Raw genomic sequence first — 25,392 nt, forward strand, 5'->3', positions numbered from 1 at the left:
AACACCAAGTTGATTAATTGCAAGCTTAGCATACTGTTGACCTGTTCTTTTTAGGGGTATTTCTTATTCACTGTGTCAAGAGTTTTCAGAGACAATATTAGAACAGAAAAGTATGGTGGTGACTTGAGTTGGAGTCTGTTAGAGCCAATCTATCTACATAATTGCTTCATTGCATCTGATTTGTAATATTATTATGATACTGATTTAAACTGTTATATTATTTGCTGAATTTGACTTGATACTGTATTGTCTCTGTGGAACATGTCCATCGAACATTATGCAGCAGATAGAAATAAACACGTCTTGATCATATTATTTGTGTCACTGAAATTTGACCTGCATATTTGCTGTTTTTAGATGTGCTTTATCTCAGAGGCTGTGTTAATGTTATACATTATCTGTAGACCACTTGGAAGATAATAATAAACCTTGGACCACTGACTCTAGTCAGAACATTTGTGCCCAAAACAAGTTCTGGAGGAATTTGGAGCAATCATCAGTAAATTCAGTTAATGCGTTGTGATCTTAGTTGAGATGTCTGTGAGGAGTATCAAACCAACTTTGTAGGCCTACAGCCCGTACAGTGACGATTGACACTCACACAGCACCGGACACTGTTACGACCCCTGCCAGAGTAATGAGTGACACACAACAGACTGTGACTACCAGGTCTGGCCGACCTGTTGTTAGGCCAAAGTATTTGCAGGACACGTTGATATGTGGTCACTGCTATGTGACTAGGACTTTGACGTGACAACAAATGACTTCGGGTAAAATAATACAATAAAAAACAGACAGAGGGACAAGTATGGGACTTTTGGGACTGATGAATGGAGAAAAAAGGGAAAGAAAATGTATTGACATGGTGAATGAATATTGCATTTAGAAATACAAAAGGAAAAACCTTTATGGTGTCGTCCACTCTAACAGTTAACATTTTTTTTCCTATTGAGTTGTACTTGAAACTGCATTTCTGCAAACTGTTAATAAATCAATCAAAAAACCCTAAACTGCTGTCCATTGTCATGCTGTCATTTACATGCATATGGTAACTATTCATGTTGAGATAGCATTTGATACAGACTTATAGCATGTTATGTAGATGTATAGCTTATATGTATAGTTTCATTATAGATATTCCACTGTTACTTTCTTAGCTTACGCATGTTTCATGATAAATGTTTTTATGTGATGTATTCCCATGCTTTTTGTTCTTGCTTAATGTAACTCGCTCTGGATTAAGAGCGTCTGCTAAATGCCTAAATTGTAAATTGAGTGTGAATGGGACTGTCTTTACTCCCTCTTGTTATTCAATGTGGATCCATTGAGCATAGCTGTGGGGAATAGGGAGGGTGGAGGACAGTATGTTAGACTGTGATTGGTGTTGATATGGTCCCAGTGATTGGTAGGCCTACCTGAAAATATGGTTGGAGTAATGTTTGGATTATTTCAATTTATTTTGTAATTTTTTGCCTTGGAGTATTTTGGTGAGGATCTTTTCTATTTGTTATTTTTCACAGTAACTTGCTCAGAGAATTCAGAGTATTTATTTTCAGTTGTTGATGAACAAAATAGTGTTTTACCAATCTGTTGTTGAGAACTTACAGATGAGGTGACATTATTTTCGGTTAAGTTATGTTGTTGATGTTATTGCATTTTTCTATTTGAATAAGAGTTACACTTCAAAACAAAAGAAAAAGGATGTAACAATATCATTGTTAGTTTGCTACGTGTCTCCGCACGGACATGTTAGAGTGTAACACAGGGCAGCAGAGTGAACGTGCTAGAGTGACAGAGAGCCAGACTAGTGTAAACATGCTACGTTATATGTTATCTATCTCAAGCTGCTTACACTTTATTCACATACTGTAGATTCTACAGTATGTGAATAAAGTGTAAGCAGCTTGAGCAATGCTTTAATCGTCCGTTCTTGTAAGAGAGGCAAGAATGAAACACTGACTACAGAACAACATTTGGAATTAAAATGTATTCAAATCTTCTGAAAATAGCAGATCTCCAAGCTCACAGTGTGTCACATTGTGTGAGCTTGTACGATCGGCTATTTTCAAATGGCCAAAATGTATACAGTAGGGCTGAATTGTTTTGTAAAAATAGTCCAAATTAACTAGTAATTCATGTTTTCAAATAAATGTGTCCCTACATGTGCTTGCACATGTATACATAGGAGCATTACCTTTAATCCTCCCGACACTAAAACATATCGTCATTATGTCACCATTGAAAACCAATAACACTCTGGCATTGGGTCATTTAATCCACATCTTTGAGAGCTAGTTATACCAGTTACCCTGACGTCATATGCTGGGACAGTGCATACGCATCAAAAGTGTTGGGACGGTGCATACGCATCTAAAGTGTTGGGACGGTGCATACGCATCAAAAGTGGCACAAAGTAACCACAGTATACCGCTAATCAACTTACAAATTACATAGAAGCATTTCCATAAATAATTAAATAATTATAATGTATACGTGATAACATATTTTATTTCAGTTTATATTTCATCGGATATCGATGTTTTCTTTTTCTTTGAGAAACAAAAAGGGATCCAGAATAATTCTAAATCGATAAAACTGTATTTCTTTTATAGATAGAAACTTGTACCATACTTCATAATACTACTTTTTTTACATGCATACAGTAGGCAGGTAGCAAATAGCTAAACCTAATAATTCAACATTGCAAACGTTCCTTCACAGAGAACCTTGAGATTTGACAGTTTGTAGCGGTCGACAGTACTTGCGCGCTCTGCTTGTGCACTACTATAGTGTGCAACAAGCAAGTATGCACTCGACAGAGTGCAGTTCTAGTTTAGTTTTATCCCGTCCAGTGCTGTGCTGACAGGCGGAGGGATCAGAGCAGCGGCTACTACTCTCCGCTCACTGGACAGAAAATTGAAGGTCGCACACGCGTTCGGCGTGTCCTGGACCTCCACGGCGACGCCTTCACCCCTCAGAAGCGCCAGGACGGCGGGATCGATCCGCTCGACCCGAGCTCCCGTTCCCAGCACGAGGATCTCTATCCGCGGCTCCAGCGCGTGAAACAGCGAGACGCTCTCCGCCGTGACGTCCGCGTGGCTGCCGACGTTCCACTGCAGGATGGCAGCGGGGGGCAGCAGCGCGCAGGGCCCGAACACCGTGTTGCCGTCGATGTTGAACCCTCTGGGACTGTAGCTGCGGATCATGACCCCGCCGCCGCCCCCCGCCCGGCTCCTTCTGCATCACGGACACGGTGGTGCGCTGGTAGTACATCTCGTCGTCGCCGGGAGCGAGCCCGTGACCCCGAGACGGCACGACGAGACTCGGGAAAACGGGGGATGCCCGAGGGCGAGGGGAGAGGATCACGCTCTGGGCCGATCTTCGCAGGACTCTAGTAGTGGCACACAGCATTTTGTTTTCGACACAAGTCTTGTTCCACCTTCCGGCCAGGCCAGCTAAATAAAGTCGCGGATCTGACTGTATAGCCACGCATGTAGCCATATATTGAGATTTTGTAGTCCGCATGTCCCATTTATGGACATGCACTGATGACATCTTGGGCATAAAAGGGACATGTAAATACATACAGAGATCTCCATATAGGGGCACAAAATTGGTTAGAGCTACAGTCCATTGATATTTAAGTAATAATAAGCTATACATGAATCATTGCGAACGCAGTGAGCACTTACTATGAGACCTAGCAGATCATGTCTGTCCGTGTGTCCGTGTGTCTGTCCCGCTATCCAAATATGGAGTGTGTTGCATCAGCAATCACTCGGCTCCATATATGGGCACAAAAGGGGCCAGGTCCACATATACAGTAACAGCGGGACAGACAGACATGATCTGCAGGTCATCTTTATTAATGCATTCAGACAATACAGGTAATACCTCACATGTAAATATATCACATGTTACATGTGATTAGCAATGTATTTGTGACAAAATAAGTGCTTTAGGACACAAGGGGCATTGGTCTTTTTCAGGTTTTTGCAGATTATGAAGTACTCTCAGAATGTAAGCTTTCAAATCATGAGTCGCTCATTGAAATCAGAAAATATTTGAAAAAAGGTATGCTTGTTTGAATGTTGTTAAACCTGTACCATCCATCGGAGTAAAATGCTCTCAGAGTTTGAAGTTGTCTTAAGTGCCTCTCTCGAAGAGAGTCATATGGGTCCGAGACACTTGGTGGCGCTGGAGCACAGAACAAAACATAAACTCACGAGCTAATTTATTGGTTCGTGGAGCTGTCACTCAAGGCGGCGCCTCCGGTCCTGACCCGCAGGTATAAAACCGGTGGGCGTGAACGCCGAGTCATTCCTACATTTTTCTGCGCTTGGATGCACACAGCACAACGAGTACACCAAAGTTCACACCGGCTGTTGAAGTTGTATTTTCCCGAAAGACGGACGAGTCTAAAACCGACTTGTACCGCGGGGATTCGCAGCCACAAGAAGGTGTTTTCTCTCTACGAGCTACTAAGCAGATAAGTCAAATAAGACTCATAACACAAGTGAGCCTGCCCGGCGGCTTGTTGTTCTGTCTTCCCTCTCATTACCCTCTAGCTAGCGTTGTTAGCTGTTAGCTAGCTCCGTTAGCCTGTCTGTGGTTTAGCTTCAGCGTTGCTGCCGCTTCTTTTCTCCACCGCTAGCCTCTCGTTAGTCGCTGACTAACCTGAGTCCTAGCCGCAGCCCGCAGCCTCGCTTCTACACCTCTCGGTGACGGCGGGCATACCGGTACGTTACGGCCATACCACCCTGAACACGCCCGATCTCGGAAGCTAAGCAGGGTCGGGCCTGGTTAGTACTTGGATGGGAGACCGCCTGGGAATATCAGGCGCTATAAGCATCTACATCTACCGCAGGCTAGACGGGCCGCATTCTCAACCCTTCCCCACTCTCTCTCAACCCTTCCCCGCATTGGGGACAAGAAACGGGTCTCCCTGGCTCCCTCCATTACACGGTGGGCCAGCAACAACACGTGGGGTAGCCTTCAGCCGCCGACTGAAAGCTAACCACTGTGTGTGTTCCGCTTCACGTTACCCTCTATAGTAGGGGAGTTAAGTGGGAAAAATATTTTTATTTAGTAGTGGTGCTAAATAAATAATAATATATATATTTTTTTTATATCTTAAAATGAAATAAAAAAAGGGGTTGAGAATAAGACAAGGAACAAGCCATCTCCACCATGGCTACAGATGGCCACGATGATGGACCCCTTCCAAGGCTCTGTTTCAACAGGGTTTTGCAACAACCTCTTGACTAAAGAAGTTTCCACTTGGGCTACTGATTCTTCCTCAGACAACAACCAATACCCAAGATGGCCTGCGGGGGTGGCGACAGCCCTCCCCAATTCCCAGTGGTGCACCACGAGTCCTACTCTTCTACTCCACCACCACTTTCTTCTTTTATCCTGTTTTGTGAGTTACAGACAGCTTTTCCTCACAACAATTTTGTTATAGTATATATTATTATTATATAATGATATTATATTATAACTTAAAAGTGAAGTGCTTCTACAATGTCTTGGACTGCTGGTTCCTTCTTCAAGCTACACCAACACCCAAGATGGCCTGCGGGGGTGATAAAGGCCGCCAACAACAAGCTCCACACGCTCTTCACCGCACTGGTAAACAGACCTGTGGAGCCAGACCCAAGATATTATTATTGTATGGGATAACAAATATAGATTTAAGAATACTGATGTGCGCAGTAGTGAGTAGTTGATTGCTCGTTTTGTTGTACCTGCTGGGCAGCAAGGTGGATGATCAAAGCCCAGGATCCCGACTTCCCACACTCCAACTGGAATGGCTGGATGAAGAGTATCCATGCAGATAATGTCAAGTAGAGCACACAGATTGATTTCCTCCCAGTCATCAAAGGTGACCCTAATGACCACAACACCATCTTCACCACTCTCAAAGAGTGCACGCGGCTCTCTGCAGACAGGGCCACTATAGTGACGTTCGATCTTCCGATCTGGCTGAAGGCTGTGGACATCATAAAGCAGGCCAATCTACCCGTCATTCCGAGGTTGGGTGGAGTTCACCTGCTGAAGTCCTACCTTGGAATACTAGAGCTGATCCAGCTGATTTATCCAGGGAGTACGACAGCCAGCCACATCCTGGATGAAGGGTGTTTTGACATGGCAATTCGTGCTCATCTCCTAATTGATGCAGCCATCTATCAGCACACCATGAAACATGCCTTCACTGAGGAGGAGCTTGTTGAAATGAGGACCTTCATGGAGAAGGTAGCTGATGGGAAGATGGGAGCCAGAGAAACAGATCCAGTAGTGGCACTGTTTGAACAGAGGTTTGAAGAAAACTTCAAAAGACTCACTGAAGGAGGAAGAACAGCTACACTCTGGGTGCAGTACCACCACATGGTGGATGTGATCAAGATGTTCATCCAAACTGAGCGGCTTGCAGACCACAATGGGCACCTGCCCTGCATTGTTACCACGATGCTGGACATCTTTGTAGCTGCGGGCCATCATCAATGTGCCAAAGGCGTACGGCTGTACTGTCAACTTATGAAGGAACTCGAAACTTAGCCTGCTTACAAAGAGACCTTCGAAAGTTTCACCTCCCATGTAAACCACGTTGTCCGTTATTCCAGCCATGATTGGTCTGGCACCTGGTGTGACATCTGTATCGAGCTGACATTAATGAAGGCAGCCAAATCAGAAGGTGGACTGAGCAGAGGGAGGATGAGAAACAGTGATTCTGGCCACAAGTGCTGGGTGCTCACCCTCAGTGCTGGGTGCTCACCCTCAGTGCTGGGTGCTCACCCTCAGTCATTTCTACAATGTCACCCAGCGCATGGAGGAAGATGTAAAGAAACATGCTCCACTCCACAGAGACCTTTCCAAAACACAGATGTAGCGAGATGCTGAAGCAGTTGAACTTGCCCTCCAATGGTTCGAGGAGAACAACCCATTCGACCACGATCGAGACAAGGAGATGCTTGTATCTTTCTCTGCAGGATTCACCAGCACAGGAGTTGACTCAGTCAATGCTGAGAGAGCAGCTGAAGTAGGACATTCTGGTACTGGTACATTTACCATGGACCAGGTACTACTCTGGGTGCAATTCGATACAACATCTTCTCACATAAGGCCAGCGGCTGGGCTGATTTAACCAGATAATCTACCTCCAACAGAGGGTGCAGCTGCACAGCATTCTCTTCGTGCCTACCTACAGACCCGGGACTGGATCCTATACAGAGCATGTCTATGGACCCCAGTGACTATGGGTGGACATTAGGTGTTCATGGTTATGAACCAGTTCCAACACTACTAGACCCCATGGCTCCTGAGGAGCTACTAAAGTTCACAAGCTGCAATTGTAATGAAGATTGCAGCAACCGGAGATGCAGCTGCAAGAAGAATGATGTCAAGTGCATCTCAGCATGTGGAGTTTGTAAAGGCATTACATGCAAGTCATGATGGTGTTGAAGAAGACTCAGACATTGACTCCTGAAGCATTTGACATGGTGGATCAGTATTATTCTAATCGAAATAAATGCAACTGGGAAAGGAACTGGTTGGAATAACGTGTTCCTTCCACGTGCTACGTCCAACCAGGGAAACTCCCCCCTGTCAGGTGTAAAGGAGCAACTTGGACACTCAGGCATGAAGGAAGCATGAGTTCAAGTCCGTTGCTCTCCCCATGTCCCCCATATATGGGGACTAGGTTGGTGGAGGGTGTGTAGAGCCCAGGATCACATTAGATGATTGACACAGGGGTGAAAAATGGGTTACAAATATTTAAAAAATAAAGAAATGCAACTTTTTATGTAAATGTTAAAGTGGGTGTGGCAGTTTTTATTTTTTCGAATTTTCGAAAATTGTTTATCGGTACCCCGACTTTGAGCTGCTTTTTACGAGGTTTCCCACGGGAGTTGAATTTCAAACTTTTAGTACATGTTATAAGACACCTTTAGAAACACATTGGTGAAGAAATTTCTTGGTAACGATTTAGTTCCCAGATTGGTCAAATACCTGATAAAATGCCCTTACTACAACTGTAGTTAATCCAATAGTTTGTGGCCGTTGTTGAACTCGAAACCTGGTAAATACTGTAGCCTGGGTAGCGGGTGCTGCGGGGTAAGCAACTGAATCTCCAGAGAGTCCAGACAGTTATATTCACAAACCCAGTTCTGTTCTGAGTTCCTCTGAGAGCGTCCGCCAGCCACAGCATTATAAAGAAGCTTGAATTGCACAAATGTGTTATATTAGAAAGGGTAGGCCTATAACTATTGGTGTGTCCTGTCCATGCAATTGTTTTGTTCCTTGTAGATAACATATATTCTCCAACTTGTTTATGTACGGAGGCTGTGGGCGCAGCCATGTTTGTGAAAAGTCTCAGTTACAGAATTGAACGTCACTGTACCAAAGCCCGCCCATAGTGCATACCGTGTCCCGATTGGCCACTCCAGTTCTCTGGTGTAGGAAATGGGTGTACACTTGAGCCTCTCCAGACCGTAATCCGCGATCAGGCCGATTCGGCTGATTCGGTCTGGCTTGTTAGCCAGGCTAGTGGAAAGTAACTAAGTACTGTGACGGCCCGAAATGGTCCCTGAGCCGTCTCTTAATGACACCTGTCACTCACCCCTGGGAACCGCCTATTGTAAAAAGCCCTGTTGATTGTGCCGGTGCACGCGACTGGAGTGTGGAGACAGACAGACATACAGTCAGAGCGAGACATTCAGTCTTGGACTTGGACCTGTGCGTGAACGAGGAAGTTATAGCCCCTTGATTATCGGCGTTCGTTAACACGTTTAGTCCGTAAAAGTGGCGTAGACTCGGGCGTGTTGAAGTGGACATTCCCCAGAGCTGCAACCCTTCCACAACGGACCCGCATCCAGACCTGTTTCTGTTCCTGTCATATATTTTCCCCTTATTATTTCAAGCGCTTGTTTTGTTTTGGAAACTTATAAAGAGCCGGTCTACTCGGTTAGACCGACTCACTCGAAGTTGCTCCTTTACACCTGACAGGGGGAGTTTCCCTGGTTGGACGTAGCGCGTGGAAGGAACACGTTATTCCAACCAGTTCCTTTCCCCTCCATCAGGCGCCCCGGCTGGCCAGGGGGAGGCAGTTTAGAGACCAGGATTACTGCATGTTTTTGTGAGGGTATCTACCCTAGGGGACACGGGGAGAACATGCAAACTCCACACAGAAAGGCCCTTTCGCCAACCCCACCTTCGGGTATGGGCACTGATGACGCGGAGGAGGAAACACGCCGCCAGCACCCACAGCGCCCCGAGCGGGAATCGAACCCAGGACCTTCTAGCTGTGAGGCGACAGCACTACCAACTGTGCCACCGTGCCCCTTGACATACATTTTTGTTTATTTACAAACATTGCAAACTGTTGGGTTTTGTTTTATGAAAAGTGATGAACTGAGTTTATTCTGGTTGAATTCTCAATAATAATTGAAACTGAGTGTCTATGGTGTTTTACTTATTGGTGTAAAAGGGTTTGCATTTTAATGTGCAAGTCCTGTGTCGGTTTCTGAAGTGGTTTAACCCGGATGAGGAAGAAATCATTCAAACAAAAGGAGAAATATATTTTTTCTGGTAGACCGAGTCTACCTGGCACCCCTAAAACCATTAACCAGCCTAAGCGGAAGTACATTTACTCAATAAGATTACATATACCTCAACATTGCAAGTACAGTGCTTGAGTATTTCCAATTTATACAAGCATTGTGCTCTGATATAAACGCTTAAAATACTCTACTTTATTTTTTTTGAATATTCAGGGCTAGCTTTCCAACACAATGCAAGGCTTAAAACCTTTTTACAGGTATTTGACATGGCCTTTCCAAAACAAACTTCAGTGCGGCCTTTTGAATGTATCCTTTTTTTGTGCGTGTCTTTCATCCCAGTTGTTCTCAAAGCGGGGCCAGGGGGTATACAATTGATAGTTTGTAACCGATTGGGCCCTGGCCGCTCTGTAACCCAAGAGTGCAGAAAAGGAACCAGACGGACCCCCGCTTTTAAAAAACACGTCCGTATTATTGCATTCCGACGGTAACCTGCCACACCTTGATCAGGTTGTCGGTGTAGCCCGCGAACAGGGTCTGGCCGTCGGCCGACCAGGCCAGGGAGACGCAGTGTGGCGGCCCGGCCTTGCTGCAGGCGCCTACCGCCTCCTGCCTCAGCTCCATCACCACCACCTTGCGCTCCAGGTCCCAGATCCTGACGACGGGGCCGGCGGCGGCGCACAGCCAGTAGCGGTTGGGGCTGAAGCACAGCGCGTTGATGATGTCGCCGGCCTCCAGTGTGTACAGGTGCTTCCCCTCGTTCAGGTCCCACAGCATGGCACGGCCGTCCTTGCCGCCCGACGCGCACAGGGAGCCGTCGGGCGAGACGGTCACGGCGTTCAGGTAGCCCCGGTGGCCGATGTGGTTGGTCTTCAGCTTGCAGTTGGCCAGGTTCCACACCTTGACCGTGCGGTCCCAGCCGCCGGAGACGATGACGGGGTTGCTGCTGTTGGGCGAGAAGCGCACGCACGACACCCACTCGGTGTGGCAGTCGTCCCGGATGCTGTACTTGCAGACGCCCAGCGTGTTCCACAGCTTGATGGTCTTGTCGCGGGAGCCCGACACGATCTGGCGGTTGTCGGCCGAGAAGGCCACGCTCAGCACATCCTTGGTGTGGCCCACGAAGCGACGGGTGGTGGCGCCGGTGGCCAGGTCCCACAGGCGCAGCGTGGCGTCCCAGGAGCCCGACAGGGCAAACTGGCCGTCCGACGAGATGACCACGTCGCTCACGAAGTGCGAGTGGCCATGGAGGGCCCGCTCGGGGACGCCGTAGTTGTTCTCGTCGCGGGTCAGCCTCCACTTGATGATGGTCTTGTCGCGGGACGACGACAGGATCATGTCGGGGTCCTGGGGCGTGGTGGCGATCTGGGTGACCCAGCCGTTGTGGCCCTTCAGGGTCCCCCGCAATGTCATCGAAGGCTCGGCCATCTTCGTGGGAGTTTGGTTTCCTTTTGCGAGGACGGATTGCAGACACAGCCTATAAAGATCACAGCGAATGTACTTATTTGTCACTTGTTGAGCTATTTAAGTGTGGACAATAAATGTATAGATCCATGACACGGTATGACGTATGACATTCTCTGAACCAAATATAGTCATCTTCCTTTGCCGGTTCCTAATAAGGATATACATGTATCTAGTCACATTTACAGATTTGTAATTCCTCAACTTAATTTTCTTGGGAATTACTTCCCCCGACTTTCAGTACTTCTGTTTAGACAGTACTCAACTGGCTAGCGTGTTGTGCTCTCATACGACATATTTAGATCATAATGGACGATTGGAGGTCCACCACTGCAGTGCCCAAATATGGCCAGAATCGTAAATAAAAGGAACGGTAAAGATTCCAGCTAGCACCCTCATATGAATATATCTCTCACGGTAGGGATAGCCGTCAATTCTAAATGGTAAATCCCTCATTTCACACACACACCGCACCCGGCCGCCTACATATTAGTGTTCCATTCAGGTTCTTGCTCGGCGAGAAGCTGACAAGGGGACAGTAAAAAAACAAAATGGCCTCTGCATATCTTACTCACCGGCAGAAAGTGTTGCGGCTGTACAAGAAATCCCTGCGACATCTGGAATCGTGGTGCGTGTTCAGAGACAAGTACCGCTTCTACGCCTGCACGCTGCGGGCTCGCTTCGACGAGAACAAGAACGAGAGGGACATGGTGAAAGCCACAGTGATGCTGAAGGCCGGGGAGGAGGAGTTCTGGGAGAAGCAGCACCCCCAGCCCTACATCTTCCCCGACTCCCCCGGAGGGACGTCCTATGAACGCTACGAGTGCTACAAGGTCCCGGAGTGGACGCTGGACCACTGGCACCCCTCGGAGAAGGCCGCGTACCCGGACTACTTTGCCAAGAGGGAGCGGTGGAAGAGGCTGCGGGAGCAGAGCTGGGACAGAGAGGTGGCCCAGCTCGAGGCCGAGACCCCGGCCGGCGGTCCCAGGACCGAGGCTCTCCCGCCGGCCCGCAAGGAGGGGGACCTCCCCCCTCTGTGGTGGCAGTACGTGACCCGCGCCAGGGAGCGCCCCACATAAACACAGACCTTCCCAATGTTGATAGTCCCCGCTGTCTCCTTTTGCCTGAGCACGGATATGATGACAGCATCGCGCCTGTTTGAACGTAAGTGAGGGGCACTTAAGTTCAAACAGGCGTGATGTTTTGTCTCCCGCAATGTTTTAAGTTATTATTTCAAAATATTTTCAAAGATAAAACGATAAGAAATTCAAAGTATTTCAGAAATGTCCAATTCAATAACTTTTAAAAATAGTGACATATTGTAGATTGGCCACTTTAAGCCTTCCAGATGGTGTTGGTTTTTTCGCTGACATTAGGGTACTGGCATAAAAGCGTTGCCTAACAACAGTGATTTATACTGATGTTCGCGGTCTCCATATGGGCACACACCCACGATGATTTCTATATATGGGCATGCTATAGTAAATTGTGCTGCTGTTGGTTAAATCCATATCTGGACAGGTGCTTAAACCTCTAACCATCCATCACTGTGTTACCAGTGCCTGCCCTTTGTTTCCTGGGTTATTGCATTGACAGCATGTTGTCTCACAATTGTCCAGACCATATATGGGCATATATGCGTGCCTGCCACAATCAGATCCAAAGAAAGACACTGCCTGCCTGCCAGCCAACAAGTGGGACTCATAAGTTCATAAATGACAGTGTTGAATAATAGATATTCTCACTCACTTTTGTGGAATCTGAGATGAGATTTAAAAATGTAATTTTTGTTTGTGACTTAAGAGAGAGGGAACTGGCATTGAGGAGATAACCATGCATATATTTCATAAGTGTCGGCACTAATAGTATGACAGTTATTCGATGATTGATTGATGTTTTTCATCACATCGGTGGGCTCACACATCAAAGTATAATCGTCTTCATCATGGGTGGAAAGAAGAACAGCGCGGCTGTGGTGCTCCCCCTGGCGGCAGCAGCAAGGGACGGCGTGGCAGGAGATCTTCCCGCAGGGAAGAAACAACTGACATCCAAACGTAAAGGTCCCAAGATCTACAGCCTCAGCAACACGGCCCAAGTCGACACCGGCGGAGCGTCCGACAGATCGATCCTTGAGGTCGTCATTCAGCCCGACCTCGAGAAGAAAATCGTCAAGCTGATCAACGACTCCAGACGGGAGGACGGCGAAAGGTCGCCCGTCTCGGGACGACTCACCAGCAGGAAGCTGGTGGAGCTGTACACGGCGCTGCAGAAGTTCCACTTCAAGACGGAACACATCGAGGAGGCCATGAGGAGCAGCGCCCTCTACGGGGGAGACCTCATCTCCGCCCTCGAATGGCTGTGCCTCAACCTCGAGGACGACGAGCTTCCAGAAGGCTTCGGCCAGAAGATGCAGGAAGAGGAGGAGGAGGAGGAGAAGAGGCGACCTCGCGACAGGCCACGGCTCCTCCAGACCCCCACCCAACACGAGCCAGCGGACCCGGCCATCCGCGACAAAGCACTAGACAGACCCCCCGACGAGACGGCCAGGACACCCGTGAAGGACGAGGCTGCGAGCATAAAGGAATGGATACTGAGGTACGCTGAGCAGTCCAGCGACGAGGACGGTGACCTCCTGGAGGAGGAGGAGGATGATGCCGGGATGAAGGCTGCGTCACACAATCCTGAACCGGATGAAAGGTCTGATCCAAACGACAGGTACCGGGTGCTGACAGTGCACCTGCGTGACACAAAGGAGACGGCAGCCACGGCCAAGGCGAAGCGAGACGCGGCAGGCCAGAGGATGGCGCAGGACAGGATACGCGTCATACGGCAAGAGCTGAAGCCTCTGGAGTCTCACCCCATGTTCGACCCAGCTCTGAAGGTAGTGGATGCACCTCCGAAAGAAAGGAAGACACTTCCTGTCACCGGGGAGAAAGAGGAACTCAACTCAAGTCTGTTTGAACAGGCTCCAAAACCCCCTCCCCCGGAAAAAGAAGTTAGAAAGAACGCACCGAAGGATGTTCGGAATTTTGACCACGCGGCTCGCAGCTGGACGGGAAAGTCGCCCAAGCAGTTCCTCATAGACTGGGTGCGCAAGAACCTGCCCAAGTGCCCACCGCCGGCCTTTCACAAGGTCGGGGTCGGAAGATACTGGAGGTGCAAGGTGCGTGTTCAGAAAGCAGATGATATTTTGGAGGTATGTCCCACCATTCTAACTGAGGACAGTGCACAGGCCCAACACCTTGGAGCCACGCTGGCGCTCTACCACCTGGTGAAAGGCCAGTCGGTGCACCAGCTCTTGCCTCCTACCTACAGAGATGTATGGTTAGAGTGGCGAGACGGGGAGCAGCAGCGACGGGAAGAGACCCACACTGGCGCCAACAAAGCCAGAGATCAGTTCATCTCCCAGCTACTGACGCGGCTCAAACAGCAGAAGTACCGGAGCTACGACAGGAACCCCGAACCCGTTGGGCCACAGATCCGGAATGCTGGTGAAGATGACCCTGAAGAGACCTGGGAGAACCTGGCCGGTCTGGACGGTGAAGGAGGCGGAGAAGGAGATGATACGAGATTAAGGAAGGAGGCAGAAGAGAGGAGTAGGAGAGAAGCAGCAGGAAAAGTCGAAGCAGCCAGGACGCTCCTCCTGAAGCTGCGGAACTCCCCGCTGGCCCACAAGCTGCTCGCCGAACGACAGCAACTGCCGGTCTTCCAACACCGGCAGTGCGTGCTGGAGGCTCTGCAGCGCCACCGCGTGGTAGTCATAGCCGGCGAGACCGGCAGCGGGAAGAGCACCCAGATCCCACAGTTTCTGCTGGACGAGCTGTTGACGGGCCGCGGCGGGGCGCGGCCGTGCAACATCGTTGTCACGCAGCCCCGCAGGATCTCGGCCGTGAGTCTGGCCTGCAGAGTCAGCCGAGAGCTGGGTTGCGACGACGGGCCCGGCTCCGCGTCATCGCTGTGCGGGTACCAGATCCGGATGGAGAAGCGTTCGGGAGCGTCCACCCGGCTGCTCTACTGCACCACCGGCGTCCTGCTCAGGAGGCTTCAACGCGACAGACTTCTAGACTCCCTGACGCACGTCTTCGTGGACGAGGTCCACGAGCGCAGCGTCCAGTCGGACTTCCTGCTGACCGTTCTGAAGGAGGTGGTGATGGCGAGGAGGTCGGACCTGCGCCTGGTGCTGATGAGCGCCACGGCCGACTGCCACAAGTTCTCCGGCTACTTCGACCGCTGTCCCGTCGTCACCGTCCCCGGCCGGACGTTCCCTGTGGAGGTGTTCCACCTGGAGGACGTGGTGGAGCAGACGGGCTACGCCCTGGAGAAGGACTCGGAGTACAGCCAGAGGATCGTCGAAGAGGAAGAGGAGGTCAACGTCTCGGTCACCCAAAGGGCCGGCAAGACCTCGCTGCACCAGGAGACGATAGTGAAGGAGTACTCCGGCGGTGCTGGCTGGGACCTGGGTCCAGACCTGGAGCACTTCAGCAGAAGAACCCGTCACGCACTGCAGTACATGAACCCCAACAGGATCAACATGGACCTGCTGCTGGAGCTCATCCACCACCTGGACACGGCTCCTCGGTTCGCTTCGACGGACGGCGCGGTTCTGGTGTTCCTGCCGGGCCTGGCTCACATCCGGCAGCTCCACGACCTGCTGTCCACCGACAAGAGGTTCAGGGACAGAGACAGGTACCGTGTGATGGCGCTCCACTCTGCACTCTCCTCCGCAGAGCAAGCCGCCGCCTTCGCGGTGCCCCCCGCGGGCGTCAGGAAGATGGTGCTGTCGACCAACATCGCCGAGACGGGCGTGACAATCCCCGACGTGACGTTCGTCGTTGACACCGGGAAGACCAAAGAGAACAAGTACCATGCGAGCGGCCGGATGAGCTCCCTGTCGGAGACCTTCGTCTCCAAGGCCAGTGCCCTCCAGAGGCAGGGCAGGGCGGGACGCGTCCGGAGCGGCTTCTGCTTCAGACTGTACCCCAGGTACCGGTTCGAAGCCTTCGCGGAGCACGCCGTCCCCGAGATGCTCCGCGTCACGCTGGAGGAGCTATGTCTTCACATCATGAAGTGCGAGTACGGCTCCCCGGAGGACTTCCTGGGCCGCGCCCCGGACCCGCCGCGGCCGCAGGTGGTCAGCAACGCCGTCGGCCTGCTGCGGAGGATCGGAGCGTGTCACCCGGAGGGTCACCTCCTGACCCCGCTAGGCCGCCACCTGGCCGGCCTGCCCGTCCACGTCAGGATCGGCAAGATGCTCATCTACGGCGCCATCCTTGGCTGCCTGGATCCCATGGCGACCATCGCGGCGGCAATCGCCGAAAAGTTTCCGTTCTCCACACCGATGGACCGGAAAGAGGAGGCCGACCTCGCCAAAGAAGCCCTGGCGTCGGCCAACTCTGATCACCTAACCGTATACAACGCGTACGCGGGATGGAGGAAGTCGCGGGCCGAAGGATACGGAGCAGAGATGTCCTACTGCAGAAACAACTTCCTCGACCGCACGGCCCTCGTCGCGATAGAGGAGGCCAAGCGAGAGCTGATGGGGATGATGCAGCAGGCCGGTTTCTGGTCCCCGAACCGCGCCGCCGCCGCCGCCGCCGCTGAGCCTCGGACGCCGTCGATAGCGGGCGACGCCGCGCTCCGAAAGGAGCAGATCGCCGTCCTTCGGGCGGCACTGACGGCAGGGCTGTATGACGGTGGCGTGGCCCGTCTCCTCCGCAGCCCCTCCTCGGCGGTCGACGTCCTGGAGAAGGTGGCGTGCGTGGCCGAGACGCCCCAGGGCAAAGCCCGGGTCCACCCGTCATCCGTCAATCGCCACCTGCAGACGCACGGCTGGCTCCTCTACCAGGAGAAGGTCAGGCACGGCGGCAGGATCTACCTGCGCGGCACCACGCTGATACCGGCGGCCGTGCCCATGCTGCTGTTCGGAGGGGAGATCGACGTCCACCACCGCGAGAGCCTCGTCGCCCTGGACGGCTGGGCGTACTTCCGGGCTCCGGTGCGCGTCGGCGTGCTCTTCAAGCACCTCCGAAAGCTGATGAACTCGCTCCTCGAGAGGAAGCTGGAGAACCCACGGATGCGACTGGAAGACGAGAAGACCATTCAGTTGATTCTGGATCTGATCAGAACGGAGCGCAGCGCTTTGTGACGTCCGAAGGAGAATGTCACCCATTGTCAAACCGCTGAGTACCGATTCCATCCCTTTGGGAACCCTATCTGCACTTTATTTGTGTACAGAAATCATACATGCCTATTATTTATTAAATAGTTATTCCTCTTTTTTAACAATTTGTCAAAGGGACTAATAAACACTTACATTTCAAATAATTATAATGACCTGTTAATTATTTGATGGGCCTCAAGTTTAAAAAAATAAGTTTAACCGTAAAATGTGAAATGTGAAGAGAAAAGCATCGAGCAGTGTTTATTACCCAAAACGTAACAAAATAATAAAAAACTAGACCTAGAAAACTAAAATTGAAATAAATGAATAAATAAAATGAGGGGTGGCCTGCACAAAAAAGCCACATGTTAGGGCGGCCCAATACGTTAATAGACTGCCGAAATAATTAATCTTTAACCCCCTTTGACTGCTGGCGTTTTTCACTAACCTTTGAAGAATCTCCCAATATTGTTACGTCTCGCTCCATTCCATGCACGGGTGCATTTAGACCTGAGGACGATTCTACAAAAAAGGCTTCTGAATCCCAACACTTTTCTGAAAAACCTATTTTTCTATGTCAGTGTGCTTAACCCTTTTCATGTCAAGGAATGGCAGATCTACAAGCTTGTAGTTCTGCTGTTTTTCAACAGCTAAAGTATAACGCAATGCTTAAAACACCAAAAGGTGTTCCCGCTTGCCAATCGGCTACAGTGTTGATTTTGCAGCACATTTTGACTTAGTTTAGTCATAGTTTTCTTTTTCGTTTTAGTGTTGATCTTAGTTTTAGTTTTAGTGTAATAATGCCCGATTTTTTCAACGTTGTGAGCTTGTAGACCTGCTATTTTAAGCATGCAACCAAACTTTAGAATAGTTTAGTCTTTTAGTTCTACTGGATCTCTTCTCCACTAGCCTCGGAAACCCAGACGTTTTTATCTCCAGGGAGAAAAAACTTGAGTCCACTTCAATTCGGCATCGGCATAGAGTAGCGCAAACGTCGATCACTCTCCGCTGATTTCTGATCGTCTGCACCTTTGTTAAATTGACGCACACACGCACACCGGTACACACACACACACGCGGAAGTTGCGGGATTTTAGCGGAAGTATCGCCCAAGGAAATGACGTTCATGCTTTACAAAGCATGTTTACATTGAGTTTACATTCTCCGTGAATGAAACAAGTGTTATGTCTGGAAAATTTCGTATCCGGGGGAAATACATCTGACGGATGTTACGAGGATACATCCGCCGATAGCTTATCTGCCTTACGTTGTGACCAGGCTTTTCTTTTCGCAGATAAGTTAGTCTGGGACCGAGGCTAAGGTGGACAGACCCCAGGCTACTTCTCCACTTGTCCCTCCCTAACATTATAGCCACATTTTTAATTGGTGACAAAATTGTTTTAGTTTTAGTCATCATAGCATAGTTTTCGAGGACTATGTCCAGCTTTTAGTGTGCATATAAACAAACTTTGTCTTAACACAAACATGTGTGAGTGTTTGTGTACAACACTAAACACATTGAAGATGAAGGTGAGGACACAAATTCTCAATGTCCGGAATGAGATGATGTATGATAGGGCCACTTCACACGGGTGTGATTTTTTTGACTAACATTTTTAGTCTAGGCTAAATAACAGACCTATCATAAACATCCTTATTGTGTGCGATGTACTCTACAACAGTGGTTCCCAAAGTTTTTCATGTCAAGGACCCCTAAATCAACATGTATTAGCCTGCGGACCCCCATTTGAAAAGACGCATAACAGAAGATATTTACTACGGTTCTAGCAGTGATCCTCAACCATTTTCATTTCAATCACCCCCAGTGTGACATGCATTAGTCTACGCCAAGCCCACAGTAAAGCTATCCAACGTTGAAGATGCCATTACCTACTGGTGAAATGTGGAATTGCAGCACACTCAATGACTGCCAAGGACCTATTTAACTGGACTGGCAACGACGTGTTTAACGCCTTTTTAACATGGGCAACAACAAAAAAAGATATATAATGGCGGTCTGATCCTGTGGTGGCGATGAATGAGTTTTAATGGAGGTGGACGGACGATCATGACGTCACGTGCGTAATTGAGGTCCGGGGCTAGGCTAGGCTAAACTTCGGCTCGCTCGAGCCATTGAGTTATGATTATACTTCCAGCAGTCTTCCGGGTGCTTCAAAACGCCACTGAGCAAACTTCCACTGAAATGAATAGCTTGGGAGCGGGTGCTTGCGCTCCAGTTCGGTCTCTATCCTTCGGTCTACGCCCTACCCCCATGTAATGGCATCTCTATCTCTGGGACCCCAATTTATATTGTAAAATCTGTTCCTATGCTGTATCAGTTTGTTAATTTAACTCTATCATCATCAACAATATCATTTAGGTGGGGACGCCCTGGAACTTCAAGGACCCCTATGAGTCTCCGGAGGACCCCTATGAGTCTCCGGACCCCACTTTGGGAACCACTGCTCTACGACAGAGATATAAAAACCTAGATGCCTCATTGGTCGTTGCAGTTAATTGGAGCGACCTGATTGGCCGCTGCAGTTCATTGGAGCGACCAGATTGGCCGCTGCAGTTCATTGGAGCGACCTGATTGGCCGCTGCAGTTCATTGGAGCGACCTGATTGGCCGCTTCAGTTCATTAGAGCGACCTGTATTTCACTGCAAGGTGGAAATCGAGCAGAAGTGCGTTAGGCAGGCTGCATTGATGCCAATCAAGTGGCCAATCACAGCGTGTCATTTCCGGGTCTTATCAATTCAATCCATAACTTTACATCGCCTCTGATTGGCCCACTGAACGCCAAGCTTCCACGTGCATCACAGAAGCTCACGTCCTCTCGAGATAACCCCCGGCCTAGAGTCGAAGGAGGAGTCTAGCCCATTTTTGGGCGGGAACCCCTTTTGGTGTTTTAAGCATTATGTTATACTTTAGCTATTGAAAAAAGCAGATTTACAAGCTCATAGCCGCGCTACGAGCTTGTAGATCTGCTATTCTTTTTAAATCGTGAAAATGTGGCACAAACTTTGAATATATATTCTTTCAGAGCGAACATTTTTAACTCAAATCTTTGCTTCGGGGTGATCCCTGAAACAACACATTTTGAGATGGGGTCGGAGGCCAATTACATATTGTAATATAATATATATAATATAATATATATATATATAATATATATAATATGTAATATTGGGGGTCGTTGACATGAAAATGTTTGAGAACCACTGACATAGAAACATAGGGTTTCTCTCTGAAATCGTCAGAGCATACCTACCGTATTTACACACACCTCGACAGTGGGTGCAGGGCCAATAAGGCAATAATGGAAGGAGGTAGGGCCCGCACACCATTCTTTTCGTAAATAATTACTTTATTTAATAAATAAACGACAACGTTTCGATCTTGACAGATCTTCGCCAGGTCAGTATGGAATTTGTAGAATCTTCCTCAGGGGACTCAATGGGCTAGACACCTTGTCTATGTCTATGATTTACAATGTCCTCTTGCTAAATAACTGACCTATCACGGACGTCCTTCTTGTGCGCGATGTACTCCACGATGTCCTCTGCTAAATAACGGACCTATCACGGACGTCCTTCTTGCGCGCGACGTACTCCACGATGTCCTCTGCTAAATAACAGACCTATCACAGACGTCCTTCTTGCGCGCAACGTACTCCACGATGTCCTCGGCACACGTCAGCTTCTCGGCGTCCACGTCTGGGACCTCCAGGCCAAATTCGTCCTCCATGGCCATGACGACCTCCACATGGTCCAGGCTGTCCAAGCCCAGGTCCTTCATGAAGCCCGACGTGCTCCGCAGCTTCTCCGGGTCGATCTTGTCGTAGAGCGCCAGGACGTGCATGACGCGCTCCCTGATGATGGCCTCCGGGGCGAGCGGGCGCCCGGACAGGTCCCCGCCGTACCGTCGGAAAGCCGCACCGGTGCTCCGACGTCTGGGCGCTGGCAGCAGGGTGATGGTGGTGGTGGCGGCAGCTCTGATTGCGAGGTGACCCTGGGAAACCACGGAGCGGACACACTGCAGAACACGACACGCCATGACCGTATGTGGTAGTTGTCACTCGATTCGGCGTATTGAGCTGTGTAGTTCTTATTGCATGGTGGAAGCTCTGGCTGAGCGGGGCTGCAACATACAGATCATATATAGATCATTTGTTGATGTAGCTTAGTGTGACATCAGCAGCGGTGATGTGACGTCAACCACTCCATTCATGGGGTGGTTGCACGTTTCAATGGCAATCAACTGTCAGCATTTTGACCACCAGGGGTCAAAATGGATCTTGGGTATGTAACCCTCAATGGTCTATCTGGGACTTGGGTGTCGCCCAAATTAATTGGGAGGAACACAACAGTGGTACCATACAAGGTATCTGCACATCCAAATTGAAAGATATTATAAGAAATAGGCAAACATAGTGAAAGTAGCCATTCTACAAGCTTGTAGTTTGCCTATTTCCATCTGTGGAACTGAGTCAGACTGAATGTAATGCCTTTCAGGTGCTCGTGTGGGTTTCATATTGTCCCCACAATATGAAACCCTCACTCTTAGTGTGTACAAATGGAACCAAACTAATCCTTAAAGGGTCTATTTGGCTCCATTTATACACTCTTGGAGTTACAGACTAGTATTCACAGTCACGGTTATAACACTTCCTCCTCCTCCTCTTCATCAGAGTCCTCCTGTCGGCCGCGCTGCAGTTTGAGGAAGTCGACGAGCTTGTGGGCGTCCTCGCCGGTGGACAGCTCCACGATGTCCCGGGGAAGTGCGTAGCCCAGACACGGGCTCGGCTGCATCGCCACCTCGCCGGTGACGTAGCGGAACGCCGGCCCGCCCTCTCCCTGCGGGGGGACCTCGCCGCCGCCGCCGCCTCGCTGCCGTCGACCGGCCGAGAGGAGGTTCCCCGAGGTGAGCTCCTCCCACGTGAACAGCAGGGGGTCCGTGACCTCTCCGAACGGGTTCAGATCGATCAGCCACACTTTGCCCCGGCTGTCTCTGTAGACGTCCAGCACAAAGTCTTCTTCGCCCAGGAACTTGTGCTGGACGTTCCGGCGGAAGAACTCCCCGACGGACTGCGAGATCTGGCCTCGCTGCTCAGAGATGTACGGGTAGCGCTGGGTGTGGTCCCGCTGGGAGATGCCCACCAGTTTGTTTCCCTTGACGAAGCAGCGGAATTCGCCGCCGGCGTTCAGCTCGCTCCACTTCCTCAGCACCAGCGAGTAGGCGATGGGTGGGGCCGGCGAGTCGACGTCGCTGCAACGAAGAAAGGGCTGCGTGAGGTCGTGGGTCACGAAGTCGGAACTCTTCAAGAGCAAGAATACGTCGGCCAGAGTTTGACACTGGAGGGAGTTGTTCAGGGCGATCCAGCTGGCGTCCCGCGGTGCGCTCCAGTTGAGCTTGGGAAAGACGCGTCCGCCGAGCACCTTCACGGCCGCGAGCACTTTGGATTTAAATTCAGGGAACTCCGGCGCCGAGGCGGTGACGGTCGTCTCGTCCTCCGACCACCGAACGTCCTCCTCATCCTCATCTGAATCGCCGTCGTTCGTCCGCGTCCACTGTGTGACGTCACCGAAGGCTCCGGAAACTACCAGAGTTCCATTGTCCAGTAAATAGTCCAGTACGTTCTGAGGCAATGGCAGAATGACACTTTTAATCGTGTGCTTCTTGAATAGCGGATACCAAACGGAAAACTGGCAATTGGCAACATGCTCCTTCTTCATGCTGGAATTCCTACCATAAGAGTGTAAAAACCTAAGAAGACCCAAACTTGCTTATAAAGCAGCTGTGGTGGCGCGCTTGTGGTCAGGATAGGTCCGTCGTGCCCGAATATGGAGCCAGAGAAGACTGATTAGCAGCAGTGGTAACCATAGCAACCCGGGTAACCATGACAGGAGTGTGTCCCACAATCTTAGTCAATCTTAGTCTTAGACGGGAGAGGCGCAGCTCAGCTCTGCATTAATTCTCTGTGAGAAAATAATAACAATATAGGCCTACTATAATGGAGTTGGAACAACAGATGTTCAGGAGGCGGAGGAACACACCTTGACTATACCTTCACGCCATCCTCCGCCCTCCATGCCAATCTACCTGAGCCTACTTATACCCGCCCCAGACAACCCAGCATCCTCTATGCTTTCCGTATGCTCGTACACGCCAAACAAGCACATACTCATACCAGCAAAAAAAACTAAAACAACAAAAAAAACAGCAACCCCTCAAAACCCCCCTCAAATTCCCCCCGCCCCCCCATCCATCGCCGCTCATGTGGCTTCATTGTCCGAGGATTTGCTCGCCTACCCCCAGGCTCCGCCCACCTTCCCTCAGGTTCTGCCCGCCTGCACCACTTCCCGGCCACCTACCACCCTACGCTGGATCTCCCCAGCGTTCACTCCACGCTGATACCCCCCAGTGTCCTTTCCGACTCCTCCTACCCCCCTCCTCCCCCCGTCCTCCCAATTTCTCTCTCTCCACAGCAACCCCAGCGGTCGTCCCGCCCAATGCCCCAGCATGGAACCCCCAGAATATCGGCGCCGCCCTCCGGAACCAGATCTTACTAGGTAACGACATAGACCTAGCCACCCTCCTCCGCCCCTCCACCACCAACTCAAGAGTCTCGCATCATCGAATGCGGAGACATCTCCATTCAACTCCGCAACCCCACCCCTTCACGCTCCGCCATCCTCACCGTCGCCAAGTTCGGCCTGGCATTTTCCATCTACCGAAACGTCATATGCTCCGCCTACCCAGCTCGGCGCCAGGAGCTGGACGACTACCACACCACCATCCTCGACCTAGCCGTGAGGTTCGGCGGCTCCCTCTTCCTAGAGTACCACCGCCAATTCTCCGCCACCTCCTGCCCCCAACACCCCACCAAACCCCAGACCCCGTAACTGCCTGCTTCCTCCTCGGAGGCCTGAACCACGGATTCTCCCCCGGCCTCGTCACCCTTCCCACCAACCCCACACCTGCCAAAAACTCCAGTCCGCCCTCACCGACCCCGACTCCGTCACTTCCCTGCTCAACCCGACCGTTGGCTCCTTTGTGGTCTTCTGGCAGGACGCCTACTACTTTGCCGTCCCACCAGTCCTTTCGAATCCCTGGTCAACCACGTCCGCCTCAGACAATCCCAGCACGCTCTCCCCCGGACCCCCTCTTCACCAACGAACACGGAACCGTCGCCACCCGCGGCCGGTTCCTCCTCCACCTCCGCCAAATCCTCACCACCTCAGGCTACCCATCGGAAAACTTCTCCGGCCACTCTTTCCGCATTGGCGCCGCCTCCACCGCCGCCAGCCGAGGCCACCAGGACCACACCGTCCTCTTGCTAGGTAGATGGTCTTCCTAGGTAGATGCTAGGTAGATGGTCTTCCCAAGCCTACCTGACCTAATTAATGACATAACTGACCACCTCCCTGTTTTCGCTATTTTCCAACACCTTCTCAATAAGAACATCAAACACAGAAACCACACCCATGTACTGACGCGTTATAGAACACCAGAAGCCATAAACGCCCTCAAACACGACTTGAATACACAGACCCGGAGCAGAGTATATTTAGCAAGGGAGCCAAACGAGGCATATGAAGCCTTCCTGTCCATTATAACACAATTGTATGACAAACACTGCCCTTTGAAAAAGCCTTCCCACAAAAATAAAAGAAAACACGAGAAGCCATGGATAACAAATGGTATCCACAATGCATGCACATTTTTTTATCAACTCTATAAGAAATTTCTAAAGGATATAACCAAAGAAACGGAAACTAGATATAAAACGTATAAAAACAAGTTAACAAATATAATAAGAACTAGAACTGCACTCTGCCGAGTGCATACTTGCTTGTTGCACACTAGTAGGCCATAAATGGCCAACTAGTGCGCAAGTACTTTCGACCGCTGTAAACTGTCACATCTCAGTATCTCTGTGAAGGAACGTTTGAAATGTATAATCATTAGGTGTAACTATTTGCTACCTACCTACTTTTTTACAGAAAAATAAATCATTGATATGTGATTGAAAAAAAGGTATATAAACTGAATTAAAATATATTATACAGTATAATTATTTTATTACTTATTGTAAATTGTCAATTGTTTTAAATGTATTTCATCTTGGACTATAGTGATATTAATACTAAATCATGATCAGAGTAATATGTGTCTCTAACTTAAATTTCTGTAATAATACTTTCAAATTT

At 49.8% G+C, this 25,392-nt stretch overlaps 5 protein-coding genes and 1 pseudogene across 6 annotated transcripts; 2 read left to right on the forward strand and 4 right to left on the reverse strand.

Moving 5' to 3' along the window:
- Nucleotides 1–2,828: 2,828 nt before the first annotated feature.
- Nucleotides 2,829–3,411, reverse strand: LOC308320296 (NADH dehydrogenase [ubiquinone] 1 alpha subcomplex assembly factor 3-like; annotated as a pseudogene). Its single transcript has one exon. The product of its transcript is annotated as an NADH dehydrogenase [ubiquinone] 1 alpha subcomplex assembly factor 3-like (transcript).
- A 6,614-nt stretch (nt 3,412–10,025) lies between these two features.
- LOC308320298 (small ribosomal subunit protein RACK1-like) lies at nt 10,026–10,982 on the reverse strand (the record flags this gene model as incomplete). The annotated part of the gene is made up of 1 exon (XM_080770611.1): nt 10,026–10,982. The coding sequence occupies one exon, from the start codon at nt 10,980–10,982 to the stop codon at nt 10,026–10,028; it is 957 nt and encodes a 318-aa protein (XP_080626737.1).
- Nucleotides 10,983–11,569: 587 nt separating this feature from the next.
- On the forward strand, nt 11,570–12,097 carry LOC308320720 (NADH dehydrogenase [ubiquinone] 1 beta subcomplex subunit 9-like; the record flags this gene model as incomplete). The annotated part of the gene is made up of 1 exon (XM_080771372.1): nt 11,570–12,097. The coding sequence occupies one exon, from the start codon at nt 11,570–11,572 to the stop codon at nt 12,095–12,097; it is 528 nt and encodes a 175-aa protein (XP_080627498.1).
- Nucleotides 12,098–12,963: 866 nt separating this feature from the next.
- Nucleotides 12,964–17,163, forward strand: LOC308320299 (ATP-dependent RNA helicase DHX29-like; the record flags this gene model as incomplete). The annotated part of the gene is made up of 1 exon (XM_080770612.1): nt 12,964–17,163. The coding sequence occupies one exon, from the start codon at nt 12,964–12,966 to the stop codon at nt 17,161–17,163; it is 4,200 nt and encodes a 1,399-aa protein (XP_080626738.1).
- Nucleotides 17,164–20,806: 3,643 nt separating this feature from the next.
- Nucleotides 20,807–21,235, reverse strand: LOC308320300 (acyl carrier protein-like; the record flags this gene model as incomplete). The annotated part of the gene is made up of 1 exon (XM_080770613.1): nt 20,807–21,235. The coding sequence occupies one exon, from the start codon at nt 21,233–21,235 to the stop codon at nt 20,807–20,809; it is 429 nt and encodes a 142-aa protein (XP_080626739.1).
- Nucleotides 21,236–21,837: 602 nt separating this feature from the next.
- On the reverse strand, nt 21,838–22,914 carry LOC308320301 (translation initiation factor eIF2 assembly protein-like; the record flags this gene model as incomplete). Its single annotated transcript, XM_080770614.1, has 1 exon — nt 21,838–22,914. The coding sequence occupies one exon, from the start codon at nt 22,912–22,914 to the stop codon at nt 21,838–21,840; it is 1,077 nt and encodes a 358-aa protein (XP_080626740.1).
- Nucleotides 22,915–25,392: the final 2,478 nt, after the last annotated feature.

This window comes from Protomyctophum bolini (assembly GCF_963924005.1).
Source record: "Protomyctophum bolini genome assembly, chromosome: 8".
Taxonomy (NCBI): domain Eukaryota; kingdom Metazoa; phylum Chordata; class Actinopteri; order Myctophiformes; family Myctophidae; genus Protomyctophum; species Protomyctophum bolini.